This window comes from Sus scrofa, chromosome 9, assembly GCF_054392235.1.
Source record: "Sus scrofa isolate SSC_HxYL_T2T_F1_AM1 chromosome 9, Sscrofa_HxYL_maternal_Yorkshire_Landrace_v2.0, whole genome shotgun sequence".
Lineage (NCBI taxonomy): Eukaryota > Metazoa > Chordata > Mammalia > Artiodactyla > Suidae > Sus > Sus scrofa.
This window is the reverse complement of record NC_139391.1, coordinates 33,369,554-33,383,311: the sequence shown is the minus strand read 5'-3', so window position 1 is coordinate 33,383,311 and position 13,758 is coordinate 33,369,554. Positions and strand designations below refer to the sequence as shown.

At 42.2% G+C, this 13,758-nt stretch overlaps 2 protein-coding genes across 2 annotated transcripts in view; one reads left to right on the top strand and one right to left on the bottom strand.

Annotated features, from left to right (window-relative positions):
• LOC146399831 (uncharacterized) overlaps positions 1-13,758 on the bottom strand; it is a 250,265-nt gene that overhangs the window by 103,561 nt on the left and 132,946 nt on the right. Inside the window, exon 3 of the mRNA XM_084975876.1 lies at positions 4,966-5,162. The gene's annotated coding sequence lies outside the window, so the exon portion shown is untranslated. The remainder of the gene's footprint in view (positions 1-4,965; positions 5,163-13,758) is intronic.
• The window catches only part of MMP20 (matrix metallopeptidase 20), a 46,686-nt gene continuing 33,012 nt past the window's right edge, over positions 85-13,758 (top strand). The window contains 5 exon segments of the mRNA NM_213905.1: positions 85-223; positions 4,960-5,207; positions 10,061-10,209; positions 12,579-12,704; positions 13,500-13,661. Coding sequence (NP_999070.1) covers positions 98-223; positions 4,960-5,207; positions 10,061-10,209; positions 12,579-12,704; positions 13,500-13,661 — 811 coding nt within the window. The 5' untranslated portion in view covers positions 85-97.

Below are 13,758 nucleotides of genomic sequence, written 5' to 3'. Positions count from 1 at the left end.
TTGACTCTATAAAAGCAGCTCAAAGTCGAAGTGCAAATGTGCACTGTCTGCTGTCCCGTCCCCCAGGCTGCTATAATTACCAAGCGACTGTGAGGAGATGAAGGTGCTCCCTGCATCTGGCCTCGCTGTCCTCCTCGTCACGGCTCTGAAGTTTTCCGCTGCAGCCCCCTCCCTATTTGCAGCCACCCCCAGGACCTCAAGGAACAACTACCACCTCGCGCAGGTTTGTGAATCTTTGCCCAATTCTCTCTTTCCCCTCCTCCCCCAGAAAACCTACAGGGGGATAATGAGAAAATAGGGTAAATCTGTTATGGTTTTGAAATCATAAGCCCACTGAAGTCTAATGGATATGATATCCTGCACAGCTAAGGCTGGTGTCTGGTGCACACTGGGCACCCGTGTTGCCCGATTGCATAAATAAATGAATAAAGATCTATTCAGGTATCTTGCTTGTGTACGGAATTTGAGGCGGTTTGCCAAAAGACAAAATAACAAGACTGAATTACAAAACGACAAATGATGTGTTTGAGAAACAATGTGGGAGGGAAAATAAGGGCAGAAAAATAAAACTCAAAGTGTAAGATTTGCACAATAGAGGTGGGTCAGAAATTTAGTGCTAAGCTTCCTAACAGTCACACAGAAAGATTTCCTGTGTTCTCTCTTTAGAAAATGACTCTTGTACTCAGGGCAAACTGGATCAGAATTTGAAGCGAACCAAGTTTTTCCTGGGTGCCTACCCATTTTCACGTGAGGGTCTTTCCTCTCTAAAGCATATTTCCCAAGTATCTTATTTACTAACACTTTCCCTACGGGGCTTCTTTTAAAATCTCCCCCAACTGACTGCTGGAGAGGATTGGATACAAATAATTCATATTGGAATTTATGCAAAGACTTAGTGTGACTCAGTGATTCAATGTATATTTGCTTCCAAGTGGTTTATTTTACATTTAAAAGGAAGGTGGCAATCTTTTACCTAAAGAAATGAGTTTCCAAGGATGGAATTTTCAACATTGGTGAAAGGTGTGTAGGTGAAATATTTTGCACCAGGACCCCTGTTTCAAGCATCTTTCAAAATGATAGCACATTTGTGGTGGCCGACCCTGCCTTGGGGTTGCTTTCCTACCAGCAAGGCTTGCACCCATGTACTGCATTGCAGAGCTGATTTTCACCTGTACCAGCCGGTCCCTATTGATGGCTTACACCACTCCTCCATTCTAATTGGTCAGTCCCCCTGCCACACCAGTCCTTAAACATATTAAATATCTTCTCTGTACATTAAACAACACAGTGGATGTTGAATATGGACCAGTTGAATTGAACCTCCTTCGACTTGAACCCACTTTTGGATGAACTAAATTCCAAATAACATATCTCAGAAGACTGAGGTCTATTTCAAATTGTATTTTGCTAGAACCACTAAGTTTTGTGTCCCTTCTCCCTGAATGTAATTATCCCTCACTCAGCCTCATGCCACTCTGATTCAGTAACCTCAGTCTTTGTGACCTGCAGAAGGAGGATCATGCTGAGGCCAGAACTGTTTTGGGGTGGCGGGAGACTGTGGTTTTGTCCAGGTTCAGACAAACTACGGTCATTGGGCCCAAACCAGCCACGCCTGTTTGTTTAAATATCATCTCCTACTGCTTTTGTACCATGATGTCGGAAACCACATAATGAAACCCAAAATATTAACTATTGGACCTTTACAGAAAACAATTAGCTGCCCGCCCCCCACCCCAATGGTATATTCAGGAATAAGGTCCACAAGTCTTAGGAAAAGCTACCCTTGCTAGGCGTGTTTGGAAAGAATTAGGTGTTCTTGGAATGTGGGGGATCTCTTACTTCTTCCTCTCCAAAAAAAGGCAGCCCTCCTCAGTCTCCCTTGGACATACTCTCTGAAAGACTCTGGACCAAGGATCAAGGAAACTTGTCAGCACCTGACAAACAGACCTTCTCCTGCCTGCAGTGGCCCCAGTCATGTGCTCTGGGCAAGAACAGGAGTCGCTCTTCAGGAGGCTGGGAATGACCTGGGAAAACTTCTAAAGTAGATCCCAGTGACAAGAAAGAAATACTGTCCCACCTTCTAGTTTGTAGAAATATCTAATGACTTTAGCAGGCTTATAATAAATGCAACATGAAAACTGACTTATTTCATAAAAACAGCTTAAGTTCACTCATTCAGCAATTATTTATTGAAGGTTTACTGTATGCTACGTGCCAGTGTCTGTTCTAAGCACTGGAGAGACATCAGTGAACAGAACAAAGTCCGCTTACATGAGGATGGAGGAGGGAGTGGAAAGATGCTGGGAAGAGATAAGTCAATAATAATAAGCATCCCAGGTTATGTCAGAAAGTGATAGTGATATTGGAAAATAAATGAACCAGAACCATAGTTACTGGGACTGGGGCGGGGGCTGCATTTTCACCTGAGTAGTCCAGGAAGGCTTCTCTGAGGAAGGGACATTTGAGATGCACCTGAACTGTATAAAGAACTAAGTGAGCCTGAACTTCACAGTGTAAGACCATCTGCCCAAAGAAGTCCAGGCAGAGGAAAGAGGAAGTACAGCAGCCAGGGGCTGAAGGAGCTTGGGTTGGAGCATCAGGCTAGTGTGGCAAGAAAGTACTGGCCAAATCCCAGAATCCCAAGGTCAAGCCAGGCCAGTACACACCAGGGAACTGGGAGCCCAGGTCAGGTTAAGCACCTGCCACGTTGTTCTCATCTTTCCAGGGGGAACAAATGATTTCTTACGCCTGGAACCTCCAGGCAGGCAGTTTCCAAATACTATATACTTTTTCCTAAACCCATGAACACAATAATCTTGAAATGATAAACAGATTTTTAGTTGATTTATGCAATGTCCACTCATATCCTTTAAATTCTGATTAGCTAATTATCATGAAGTCTTAGAAAATGATGAAATCGCATAAGCTAGAGTTTTATTCTACTTTGTTTTTTTAAGTAGTTATATAAATGCAACAGTTAATATTAGCTGTTAAACTGTACTTAAAATAATATAAACTTTCATTATCACATTATCATGAACTTACAATTAAAAGAAATAAAGATAAAAGCCTTCTGAATACAAACTGGTTAAATTCAGATGCTTTTACTACTGTTTACTTTCTGCGCAAGATTTTTTTAATTGTTATTACACTCAAAATTTGTTTCATACATTTATTACTATATCATCCTAAATTTTTATTTTTATACTACTTTTATAAAGTCATGTTTAAAAGTTATAAATATTTCAGAATATGTGAATTATAATTTATTTAGCCATTTCTTTTGTTGGAGACAGAATATTTCCAGATGAAAAATGTTTCTATGAATACCTTTGCACATCAGCCTAATCTAAGGGATACTTTTTCAGCATAGACTTCCAGAAGAGAAATTGATGAGTAGAGGGTACATATATTTTAAGGTCTTCTGATACATTTAAAGGCATTTTTACTCTGAGGACCTCACTGGACCCTCACACTGAAATATTAGTAGGACAGACACCAACTCCATTTAATAGATGAGAAAGCTGATAACAAAAGAAATTAAAGGAATTGCCCAAGCTTGTTAGAACTTAGGATTTATCACACAGCAAACAACTTAGGATTTTTCCCACAGTTCCATTTCTGTGACTTAGCCCAACAGAAAGAAAAAGAAACCATAACTTGAACTTTATCTTGTCTCAAAGTACACTTAAGTACTTAAGTACTTTTAAGCTCTTAGAGGTGGGGAAACACCTGGGCCCCTGGCTTCTGGGACTGACCCTCTAAACCTTTGCTATTCTTATATGTCAAACATTAGAGAAGTGGAGAGAGGACCACTGGACAGCCTGTGGTTTTAACAATGGGGAAGAATGGAGGGCAGGGAGGCACGTAGGACAGTTCTGATGAGTCCTGAACTCTCTGACCCAGGCCCACAATCAGATGTTGAGCCAGTGGCACACAAGTGTTGGAATAGAACAGAAGCACAATTTTCAGAGCACACTGTTGTGCCTCATTGAACTTATATGTATATATGACATGTAAATGAATCATACACATTATTTATATAAACATAATAAAAGACAATTTATGAATATAAATAAATATAGTTAATGGGATATATAACTAATATTTATATACAATAAATAAATACCTTATAATAATATATAAACATAAAATTTTATATTTAATAAAATATAGATACACACCTTTAACTGCTTTTTTGTTTTCCCGAAATAAGTTGAGTGGGTGAAATTTCTGGGCCGAGAGCAGGCTCTGATTCAGCATTTACCCTGTTTCACTCACGTCAGCCAGGAAGTGGCACAAAATGTTTTGAGTGACATATTGCAAATGAAAACCTTATAATTTATGGCTAATTTTATTTGCTTCAAGGGACAAAGAGCCAGTCCTAGGAGACCTGCTCCTTGAAAACAAGTTGCACCCCATGTACTCAACACACCTGAGCTGATTAAAACCTCAGCCAGGAAACAGACTGACCAGCTGCCCTTGCATAAAAGGACAGGTTGCCATCCAAAGCCACAGTTAAGAATATACTGTCTTGTGTAATGTATAATGAAGATATGACACCAGTAACGCTTACCAGAGAAAAAAGGCAGTCTCTATATCTCAAATTGGTAGAGACTTCATTGACAAGTAAATAGTCTGTGGGGAAATTTTCACATTGTTTTCCTTCCACCTTCTATTATTCTTTTTCCTCTTAAAGTAACTGTTCATTGTAGGAAAACGTACGAAATGCACCCAAATAAAAAAAAATCTAAAATCCCACCACCCAAAGATAAATGTTGTTAATAATCTGGCATATATCCATCTAACCTTTATCTATGCAAATACGTCTAATTTTTTCAAAAGTGGGCATACACTCTCACACCATCTTAGCATAACAAGAACACCGTCCCTGTCTTGCCCGAGCTGAGTACTGCCCAGGGATCGTGCTGTAGATGTCCCCCTGCCTCTCCGTTTCAGGCTTACCTTGACAAGTATTACACAAAGAAAGGAGGACACCAGGTCGGTGAGATGGTTGCAAAGGGAGGCAATTCCATGGTGAAGAAGATTAAGGAGCTGCAGGCGTTCTTTGGCCTCCGAGTCACCGGGAAGTTAGACCGGACCACAATGGATGTGATCAAGAGGCCTCGCTGCGGAGTTCCGGATGTGGCCAACTACCGCCTCTTCCCAGGTGAACCCAAATGGAAAAAAAATACTTTGACATACAGGTAATGAGATCGAGTCTTTCCAAACTAAGAGAGAAAGAGCCTCTCTCTCTCCCTCTTTCTTTTCTTTTAAAAATATCTTCCTTCTGATCTGTATCAAAATCATGGCACATCTCCTGTTTAAGAAAGGAGAACATTTTAGGTCTAATCTTTAGGCAATGATGATGGAGAATTCACTAGAAGGTAGGGTCTTGGGAGTATTTTAATAGTTGGCCATTTTAGGCCTTACAATTTTACCAATTAGAGACAATGTATGTATCTTTATTTTTTTCTTTTCTTTTTTTTTTTTTCTTTTCGGTCTTTTTAGGGCCACACCAGTGGCATATGGAGGTTCCCAGGCTAGGCACTGAATTGGAGCTGTAGCCGCCAGCCTACGCCATAGCCACAGAAATGCCAGATCTGAACCACATTTGCAACCTACACTGCAGCTCACAGCAACACCGGATCCTTAACCCACTGAGTGAGGCTAGAGATCAAACCCGCGTCCTCATGGATACCAGTCAGGCTTGTTAACTGCTGAGCCACAACGGGAACTCCTGTATGTATCTTTAAAGAAAAATAATCTAGTCTAGGATTAATAACCAGACAGGACCAAGCAGTTTTCTTTTCCTTTTGGTTTTTGATTTTTTTGGTTTTTTTTTTTTTTTTTTTTTTTTTGGCTGCATCTGCAGCATATGGAAGTTCCAGGGCCAGGGATAGATCCACTGTAGCAACAATGGATCCTTTAACCTGCTGTGCCACAGTGGGAACTCCCCAAGCAGTTTTCTTAAAATAGTCTTCTAAAACAGAAGTAAACAAATTCACTTACTAATAAATTAATTTATTATTAATTCCAAAAATAATTTATTGACAGTTTATAAATGTCTGCCATAGGCATTCAATTTTGGAGATATAAAGAGGGGTAGGTTACCTTCCCTGAATTTAGGGAACTTATACACAAGTCACAGCTCCCAGCGAGAACTGTGAAACTATAGGTCTAAGCAGAGGGTTGTGGCAACAGGGTGGAGAGGTCTACCCAGTTGCCCAGGGATGAGCCAGTGACATCTGAGCCCAACTTGAAGGCAAAGCCTAGCAGGTCAATCCCTAGCCCCAAGATCCCCAGTCTCCCACTTTATCCCCCCTCCACCTCACACCTGAGTGTGGCCCCCACCCAGCCATCCTCTGTCTTCCTCCTACCCCACGGGGATTCTGCATAATCCAGGGGGACACACACAAGACCTGCACCCTCACTGTGCTGTAGGTTCTCAGGCAGGAATTCCAGCCCAGCAGTCTGCATCCATTTGTGCGCCAGTGCAGGCCTCCTTGCCAGGAACTATGAGGCCTGCCTGCCCCACAGGTGGGATTAGAGGCAGGTGGATGCTGCCTAGACATGGGGGCATTGCCCATGCCAACGGAGGAGGCTTTGGGAAAGAAGGGGGCCTCCGTTTGTATTTTTGCCTCAGGCCTCACAAACATTAGGGCTTTCCAAGTAGAAAAGGAGACCAGGCAAATAGGAGCAGGGAGTGGAATGTCTTGGTGTGCAGAGCGGTAGCGGTAGGAGCACCGGGTAGGAGCACCGGGAGCAGTGCTTGTGAGCTGAGCGGAGGGTGTTGAGGGATGGGGAGAGCGAGGCTGGACAGGCAGCACCAGAGGCAGCTAGCACACGAGGCTAAGCATTTTGGACTTTATTCCCAGAAAAGTGTAGACCCAGCCAGGGTCAGAATCTAGTTTCATAATATGGATGAGCACATCTGGTCGATATCTGGGGATCTGGAAAACTAGACGGTATTTTGTTTTGTTTTTTGGCCCACTGGGCATGTGGCCAGGGATTGAATCTGGGCCAGAGCAGCAATACCAGCCACATCGGCAACAGCGGGATCCTTAACCCACTGGGCAGCAAACGAACTCCTACACTATTAAAATAGTCCCAAGAGGAGTTCCCGTCGTGGCGCAGTGGTTAACGAATCCGACTAGGAACCATGAGGTTGTGGGTTCGGTCCCTGGCCTCGCTCAGTGGGTTAACGATCCGTGCGTTGCCGTGAGCTGTGGTGTAGGTTGCAGACGCGGCTCGGATCCCGCGTTGCTGTGGCTCTGGCGTAGGCCGGTGGCTACAGCTCTGATTCGACCCCTAGCCTGGGAACCTCCATATGCCACGGGAGCGGCCCAAAGAAATAGCAAAAAGACAAAAAAAAAAAAAAAAAAAAATAGTCCCAAGAGTTGGAGCTGGCTCCTAAGAGCCGACTGGAGCCAGTCTTTAGATTTTCTGAAATTTTGCAGCCAGTTGTTAAGCCTCCAAGAATTTTGAAGGCTGGTTGCTAAACACAGCCATCGTTAAAAATTAAATGGTATAAACTTACAATTAAATTATATATTTATTATTATATTATATATTAAATTGTATATAAGTTATGCACAACGAAAAAGCAAAGGTAAACAAAACATTGCTTCCCCATTATTACACTACATTTTGCTATTACCTGTGTTCGTGAGGTCATTTACAGCGATGATGTGCTGCTACTCATCTTCTCCCAACCTTACCGTCCACTGGTGGCAAGTCGGTAGCTTGAAACTAGCCATAGTGAGAGTGTTTACAATATGGAAATCGAAAACCCTACCAATGAGGAGTTTTGGTCGTAGACCCTGTTTTTAAACTGTGCTAGCGCACCGGTGAGTCCCTGTATCACATGGGGCCCAAACCCAAGAAAACCAGTTGATTGCTCTAGGCCACTTGTTAGTTGCTATAAGCCTATGAGTCCATAAGGTGGCGCTCTGAACACAGTTATAAGTCTGTTGAAGTCTAAAAATTCCACACAAAATCAAAGCATTTGGGAAATATCCTATGAGGAATTGAACATGCAAGAGAATACGAAATGATTAAGAGTAATACAGGAAAACTTTCTGTAAACCTATGAAGTCTTTCCCATCATTTCTTAAACTGTATCATAGAATTTTAGTCTGTGATTATGCACAAAAGGAGATAGATACAGCAGGCTAGTCAGAGACTTGAAGAGCATAATATTCGTGTGGTAACAGTCTTTGGGCAGCCCCCAAAACCCCTCAACACACTCACACCGCCAACCCACTTGAGAACTAGAGACTATCTTGGTAATCTATCCAGCTAGCCACCAGATCTCCAAATAACTCCTTATAACATACCCCAGAGAATGAAAAAGGACAAAGTATAACATAATGCTTATGCGCATGTGCATAAGCTTTGGAAACAAAGAATGGGCTCAAGTCTTGACTAGTCATAAAAGGTAGATCATGACTGTTACCTCCTAAGATTGTTGTAAGGATTAGAGGACATACCACATTTTAAAAGGGCTTAGAACAGAGTCCAGTCCATAGTATGTGTTCACAGACTATTAGCTATTATCACTGCTGCCTATCAGTCTCTAGACCCCGGATCAGGACTTCTCTCCACGTGCTCTTCCTTTCTGGTGCTGTCCCTTCCCCTTCTCTGTCTCCTCCATCTCAACATACACAGTCAGCTCTGTAGGTATGAATAATTTGTCTATAATGTGAGAGAATTTCAAGATACTAACTGTATACAGAGCTGTGATAAATCACAGGCTCTTATTCATGCAGTGTGCTTGGCATATTCTGAAAACTCTAAATAGTCCCTTTAAGGGTTCCCTCTGGCTTCCTCCTTGGACAGGATAACTCCTCTTGGCCCCAATCCCCAGAGCTAAATATCTCCTTGCTCCTTCCCTCTCCATTGCTGAGGTTTAGTTATTTCCCATCATCTCTATGGGACTCGGTCCCTTCCTTTTAGATCCCAGAATAACCACTGTTAGTTTCTGGCTGAGATTGTACCACCTGCATCAGAATAGGCTAGGCTACTTGTGAAAATGCAGATTTCTCGATCACACCTGTGTATTAACAAGCTTCCTAAGTAATTATCACTAGTTCTAAATTTTGAGAACCACGGAGTAGGCTCTAAAAAACACTTTTTTATTCATGAGTTCATTCATTTAGCAAGTATTTGCTAAGACACCTACTCTTTGCCAGAGCCTGGACTAGGAGCTGGGGAAAGAGGAAGTGGGGTAGGAGCCTGGTCCCAAAGTTGGCTAATTCACTTCTAACTCTGCAGCCCTTACTCCATCGGAGCCCAAACTCACTGATGGAAGTTCCTTTCTCCCATCCTTCGTTTACATGCTGCCGAGAACACCCAGCCCCTGGACTCCAGTTCACCACATCCCAGAGAAATACCAACTGTCTACACCCACTGTCTGTCCAAAACATTCTGTACTTTCCTGCCTCCCAAAGTCATTGTCAGACCAAGACTTGATGAAAGACTCAAAGCCATTTTCAGTTCATGTGAGCATCCTACTGACAAGCTAGCACTTTTTCTTAAAAATATACATTATTTTAAGAAAAAAAAAACCTTCCCTGTAGCCCTGGGGAAAATCTGATGGCCTCTGAATAAGAATTTGCAAAACCTCAAAATTTCATGTTTTTATTTTTTACAACTGAAAATTTTCAGTCACTTTTGGGGAAAAAGAGGTCCTTGCTCAGTTAAAACCACTTTAGGGAAAATGGACTTCTAACTACCCATAAAATTACACAAGGTGTTATTCTTTAAAGTTGGTGATATATAATAACAAGGAAAGCCAAACTATTTCAGCACCAGCTTATCTCAACTCTTTCATTTTCCCCCTTCATTTTTCTTATTGTTTCACAGGTTTTGGTAATTTAACAAATAAGACAGTAAAATAAGAATTATGATTTTGGAGAAAAAAAATCTAAACTGTAGATTTATCTTTAATATTTTTACAACCTTGTTACAATATTTTAGTACAACCTTGACATAATTCTTGCTTCCTTCACTGAGGAGCACTTACTAAAAGGAGAACATGTTCCTTCTGTTTTTACAGAATATCCAAATACACACCTTCCATGACTCCTGCAGAAGTGGACAAAGCAATGGAGATGGCCCTGCAGGCCTGGAGCAGCGCTGTCCCTTTGAGCTTTGTTAGAGTAAACGCGGGAGAAGCGGATATTATGATATCCTTTGAAACTGGAGGTACTGTGGTGCTTCTTGGATTTTTGTGTACTAATCCAGAAGAGAAATGTTTCAATACTTTTCCCTCCGTGATATTGAATCCACATGACCAGCATGCTCCTCCTTCACACAATGGTGTGATGGGCAGAGGCCAAGATCGTGGCAAAGTCACCATCTTCATTCACCTGGCCAGAAAATAGAACCTGGGGAGTTCTCAGTATTTCTTGTCATCATTAGCCTGAGCTGTAGAAGGGACTCAGCATACCCAGCTTCCGCTGTGGGTTTTGCCCCATTGGGGACAAATTCTGTTAGATTTAGCTTTCCCATTGGTTAGGAGGCCATCTGACCTCATCCTGTTCTCATGAGGAGGTCCATCACCATATACCCGCTTCCACATTAGGCGAGGATCTCCCACCTCGATCCTCACTGAGGACTAATTCCACGGGGGCCCTGACAGCGTTCCAGTGCAGCAGTGATTAGGAGAGTAGCTGGCGTGGCTGTCTGGTTCACACTTGCAGACCACCTTTGGGAGTTGCCAGGCCTGCTCCCAACCTGCCCACTTCTCCATCCCCCGAACCCCCTGGGGAGGAGTGGAGCTCTTCTCAGAGAAACATGTCTAGTAGTAGATGAAGAAAAGGCTATGTAATTCCTTTTCTTTCTCTGCTTCCTCAGAGTCAAGGTGAGTATCATTGCCTTTTCCCTCCCACAGATAACATTTCCAAGTTCCCCTATTCTTTCAAGTCTTGATCTTCGTTTTAACCTGATCTTGCTGGGGGAATACATGCTTAGAAGCTAGGAGAGAGAAGGTCAAGCAAGTCCTAAGTATGACCGCTTGAGAGGTGGCCCTGGGTATGACCTGAGCCATGGCAAGTCCTATTCCTCCAGGAGGACCAAGGCCACCCGCTGTGAGGTAGCAGGACAGTGTGGCTCAGGCAGATTTGGGGGTGATGGAATTAACATCTGGCTCACTCTTGCTTTTTCAAGCTTTTGCTCTGTCCGCTAAAACATAAGTTGACTAGGGACTGTGCTACCACTTAACCAGGTCCTCAGGGCAGCAACCTGATTAAACACCACTGTGCCAAAACCTGGGACATGGCACACCAGAACTTTGTTTCGCTGGGTTTTAATAAAACAAAGTATGCTCACTAAAATCTTGAAAAACTATGAAATGTAGTTTTTTTATTAAAATATAAATGTTGATTTACAATGTTGTACCCATTTCTGCTGTACAGCAAAATGACCCAGTCATACATATATATACTTTCCTTTTCTTATATTATCTTCCATTGTGTTCTATCCCAAGAGATTGGATATAGTTCCCTGTGTATACAGCAGGACCCCTATAAAATGTAGTTTCCACAACATCCCTCATTTTTTTTCTTCCTCCTTTAATATTATATTTGAAATGAACTTTTTATTAAATACAGATAATAAAACAAAACACATTAAGCTTTAAAAGTTGTAATTTAATGGAGTTCTCATCGTGGCTCAGCAGGTTAAGAACCCAATTAATATCCATGAGGAAGTGGGTTTGATCCCTGGCCTTGCTCGCTGTGTTAAGAATCTGGCATTGTCATGAGCTGTGATGTAGGCTGCAGATGTGGCTAAGATATGGTGTTGCTGTGACGGAGGCCAGGAGCTACAGCTCCAATTCCACTCCTAGCCCAGGAACTTCCATATGCTGCAGGTGCAGCCCTAAAAAAAAAAAAAAAAATTGAAAAAGAAAACTTTTAAGTTGTAAATTAATAAACACCCTTATTATTTTCATGAATTTTATGCATGCAAGTATATCAAAATTACAGAGACTATTTTTCTCTTTTGTGACACTTTCTTAAATTACATTACATTGTGCTGTGGAAACAGAAAACATATACTTGTTCAATTCACTATAATTGTCTTAGCCCGAATCATGTTAAAATGACAGTCTTTTCTTTCTCCTTTTGTAATCTGCAGCATGATCATAGTCTTACAGTAGACCTTGTGCCAATTAATAAAGAGTGCAGGAGTTCTCACTGTGGCCCAGTAGGTTAAGGATCCAACATTGCCTCAGCCGCAGCTCAGATTCAATCCCTGGCCTGGGAACTTCCATATGCCATGGGTGCAGCCCCCCAGATAAACACTGTAATGAGAACAATAACAAAAGAACATTTTTTTATTTTTAATGCTTACTATCTTTAAAATACAAAACATCCCTCTTAATTTTTTGATGGACAGATCACTCATTGACATGTGAGCTGCTTCTTATACATAATAAACATGGAAAAGTAAATCTATTTGTATGAGAAGTGTCAATGCTATTCAAAACAGTGTCCGTTCCCTGTGATATCATGTACCCCTCAAAAACTGCTAGAAGAACTAAATCCTGTTGGTATTTCTCCCCACTTATTTAGATCACGGGGATTCCTATCCATTCGATGGGCCTCGAGGGACTCTAGCCCATGCATTTGCACCTGGAGAAGGCCTGGGAGGAGATACACATTTCGACAATGCTGAGAAGTGGACTATGGGAATGAATGGTATATATGCACAATTCACCATAACCTGGAAAATATTGTACCTTCTTCTGGGCCTCCATCATGAAACCTTGAGGTTCAACGTCCCAAGCCACCCTTTAACTAGGGGGGCTGGCTAGGAAAAACAAGTAAGCCAAAAATCCAAAAGGGAACACCATAAGGGAAAATATCCACCCTCAACTGTCCTGTAGACGTGTCTGATCTCGGGTTCATAGCATAGACTCTCAAGAAGCAGCCACCACCTCCTCAACATGCAGCTCTCTTTTTCTTTGACTACGTAGTGTTTTCTGTTTCTTACTTGTACTTGGAAATAGGCCTACATTCAGAAATGACCTGAGGGAATCAGCACTTTCCTGAGAAGTGCAATGGGGATGGGTATAAAAGTTCCAGAACATCGTGCATGTCATCTGGAAATCTCCCCAGTGAAATGTGTATGGATAAGAGGAAGTCGGCTGTAATAGAGAACTAGCAAAGCAGCCATGGCCTAAATGTAGGTATTGTTGCCACTGTTAGCTCCAAGGCCCTTCTTATCAATCTACTGAGCCCCAGTGACGATGAGTGAAACGGATTGATTTACATTTCCATCCTCCCCTCCCCACAAGCGCCTCCTCGCCAAGCGGGGAAGAACTGAGGTCAGCAAAGCTAAGCACAGAACAACCTACCAACCTCTGAATAACCTAGTTATGAAAAGAAAATGAATAAACTGTGGATTTGGGCATAAATTCTCCTGTGACAACAGGACATGTTGAAAACAAAACTCTGTGTTGATGCTGTCTTTTTCTCTCTCATATTGTCTAGGTTTCAATTTATTCACTGTTGCTGCTCACGAATTTGGCCACGCACTGGGTCTGGCCCATTCCACAGACCCATCAGCACTGATGTACCCAACTTACAAGTACCAGAATCCCTATGGATTCCACCTCCCCAAGGATGATGTGAAAGGGATCCAGGCACTGTACGGTACAATCAATACACTTTTTTGGACCCCAGCCTCCGAAAGTGACAGGCATTCAGTCTCCATCTTAAAGAAAGGATACTTTGTCATGAGTTACCTGCA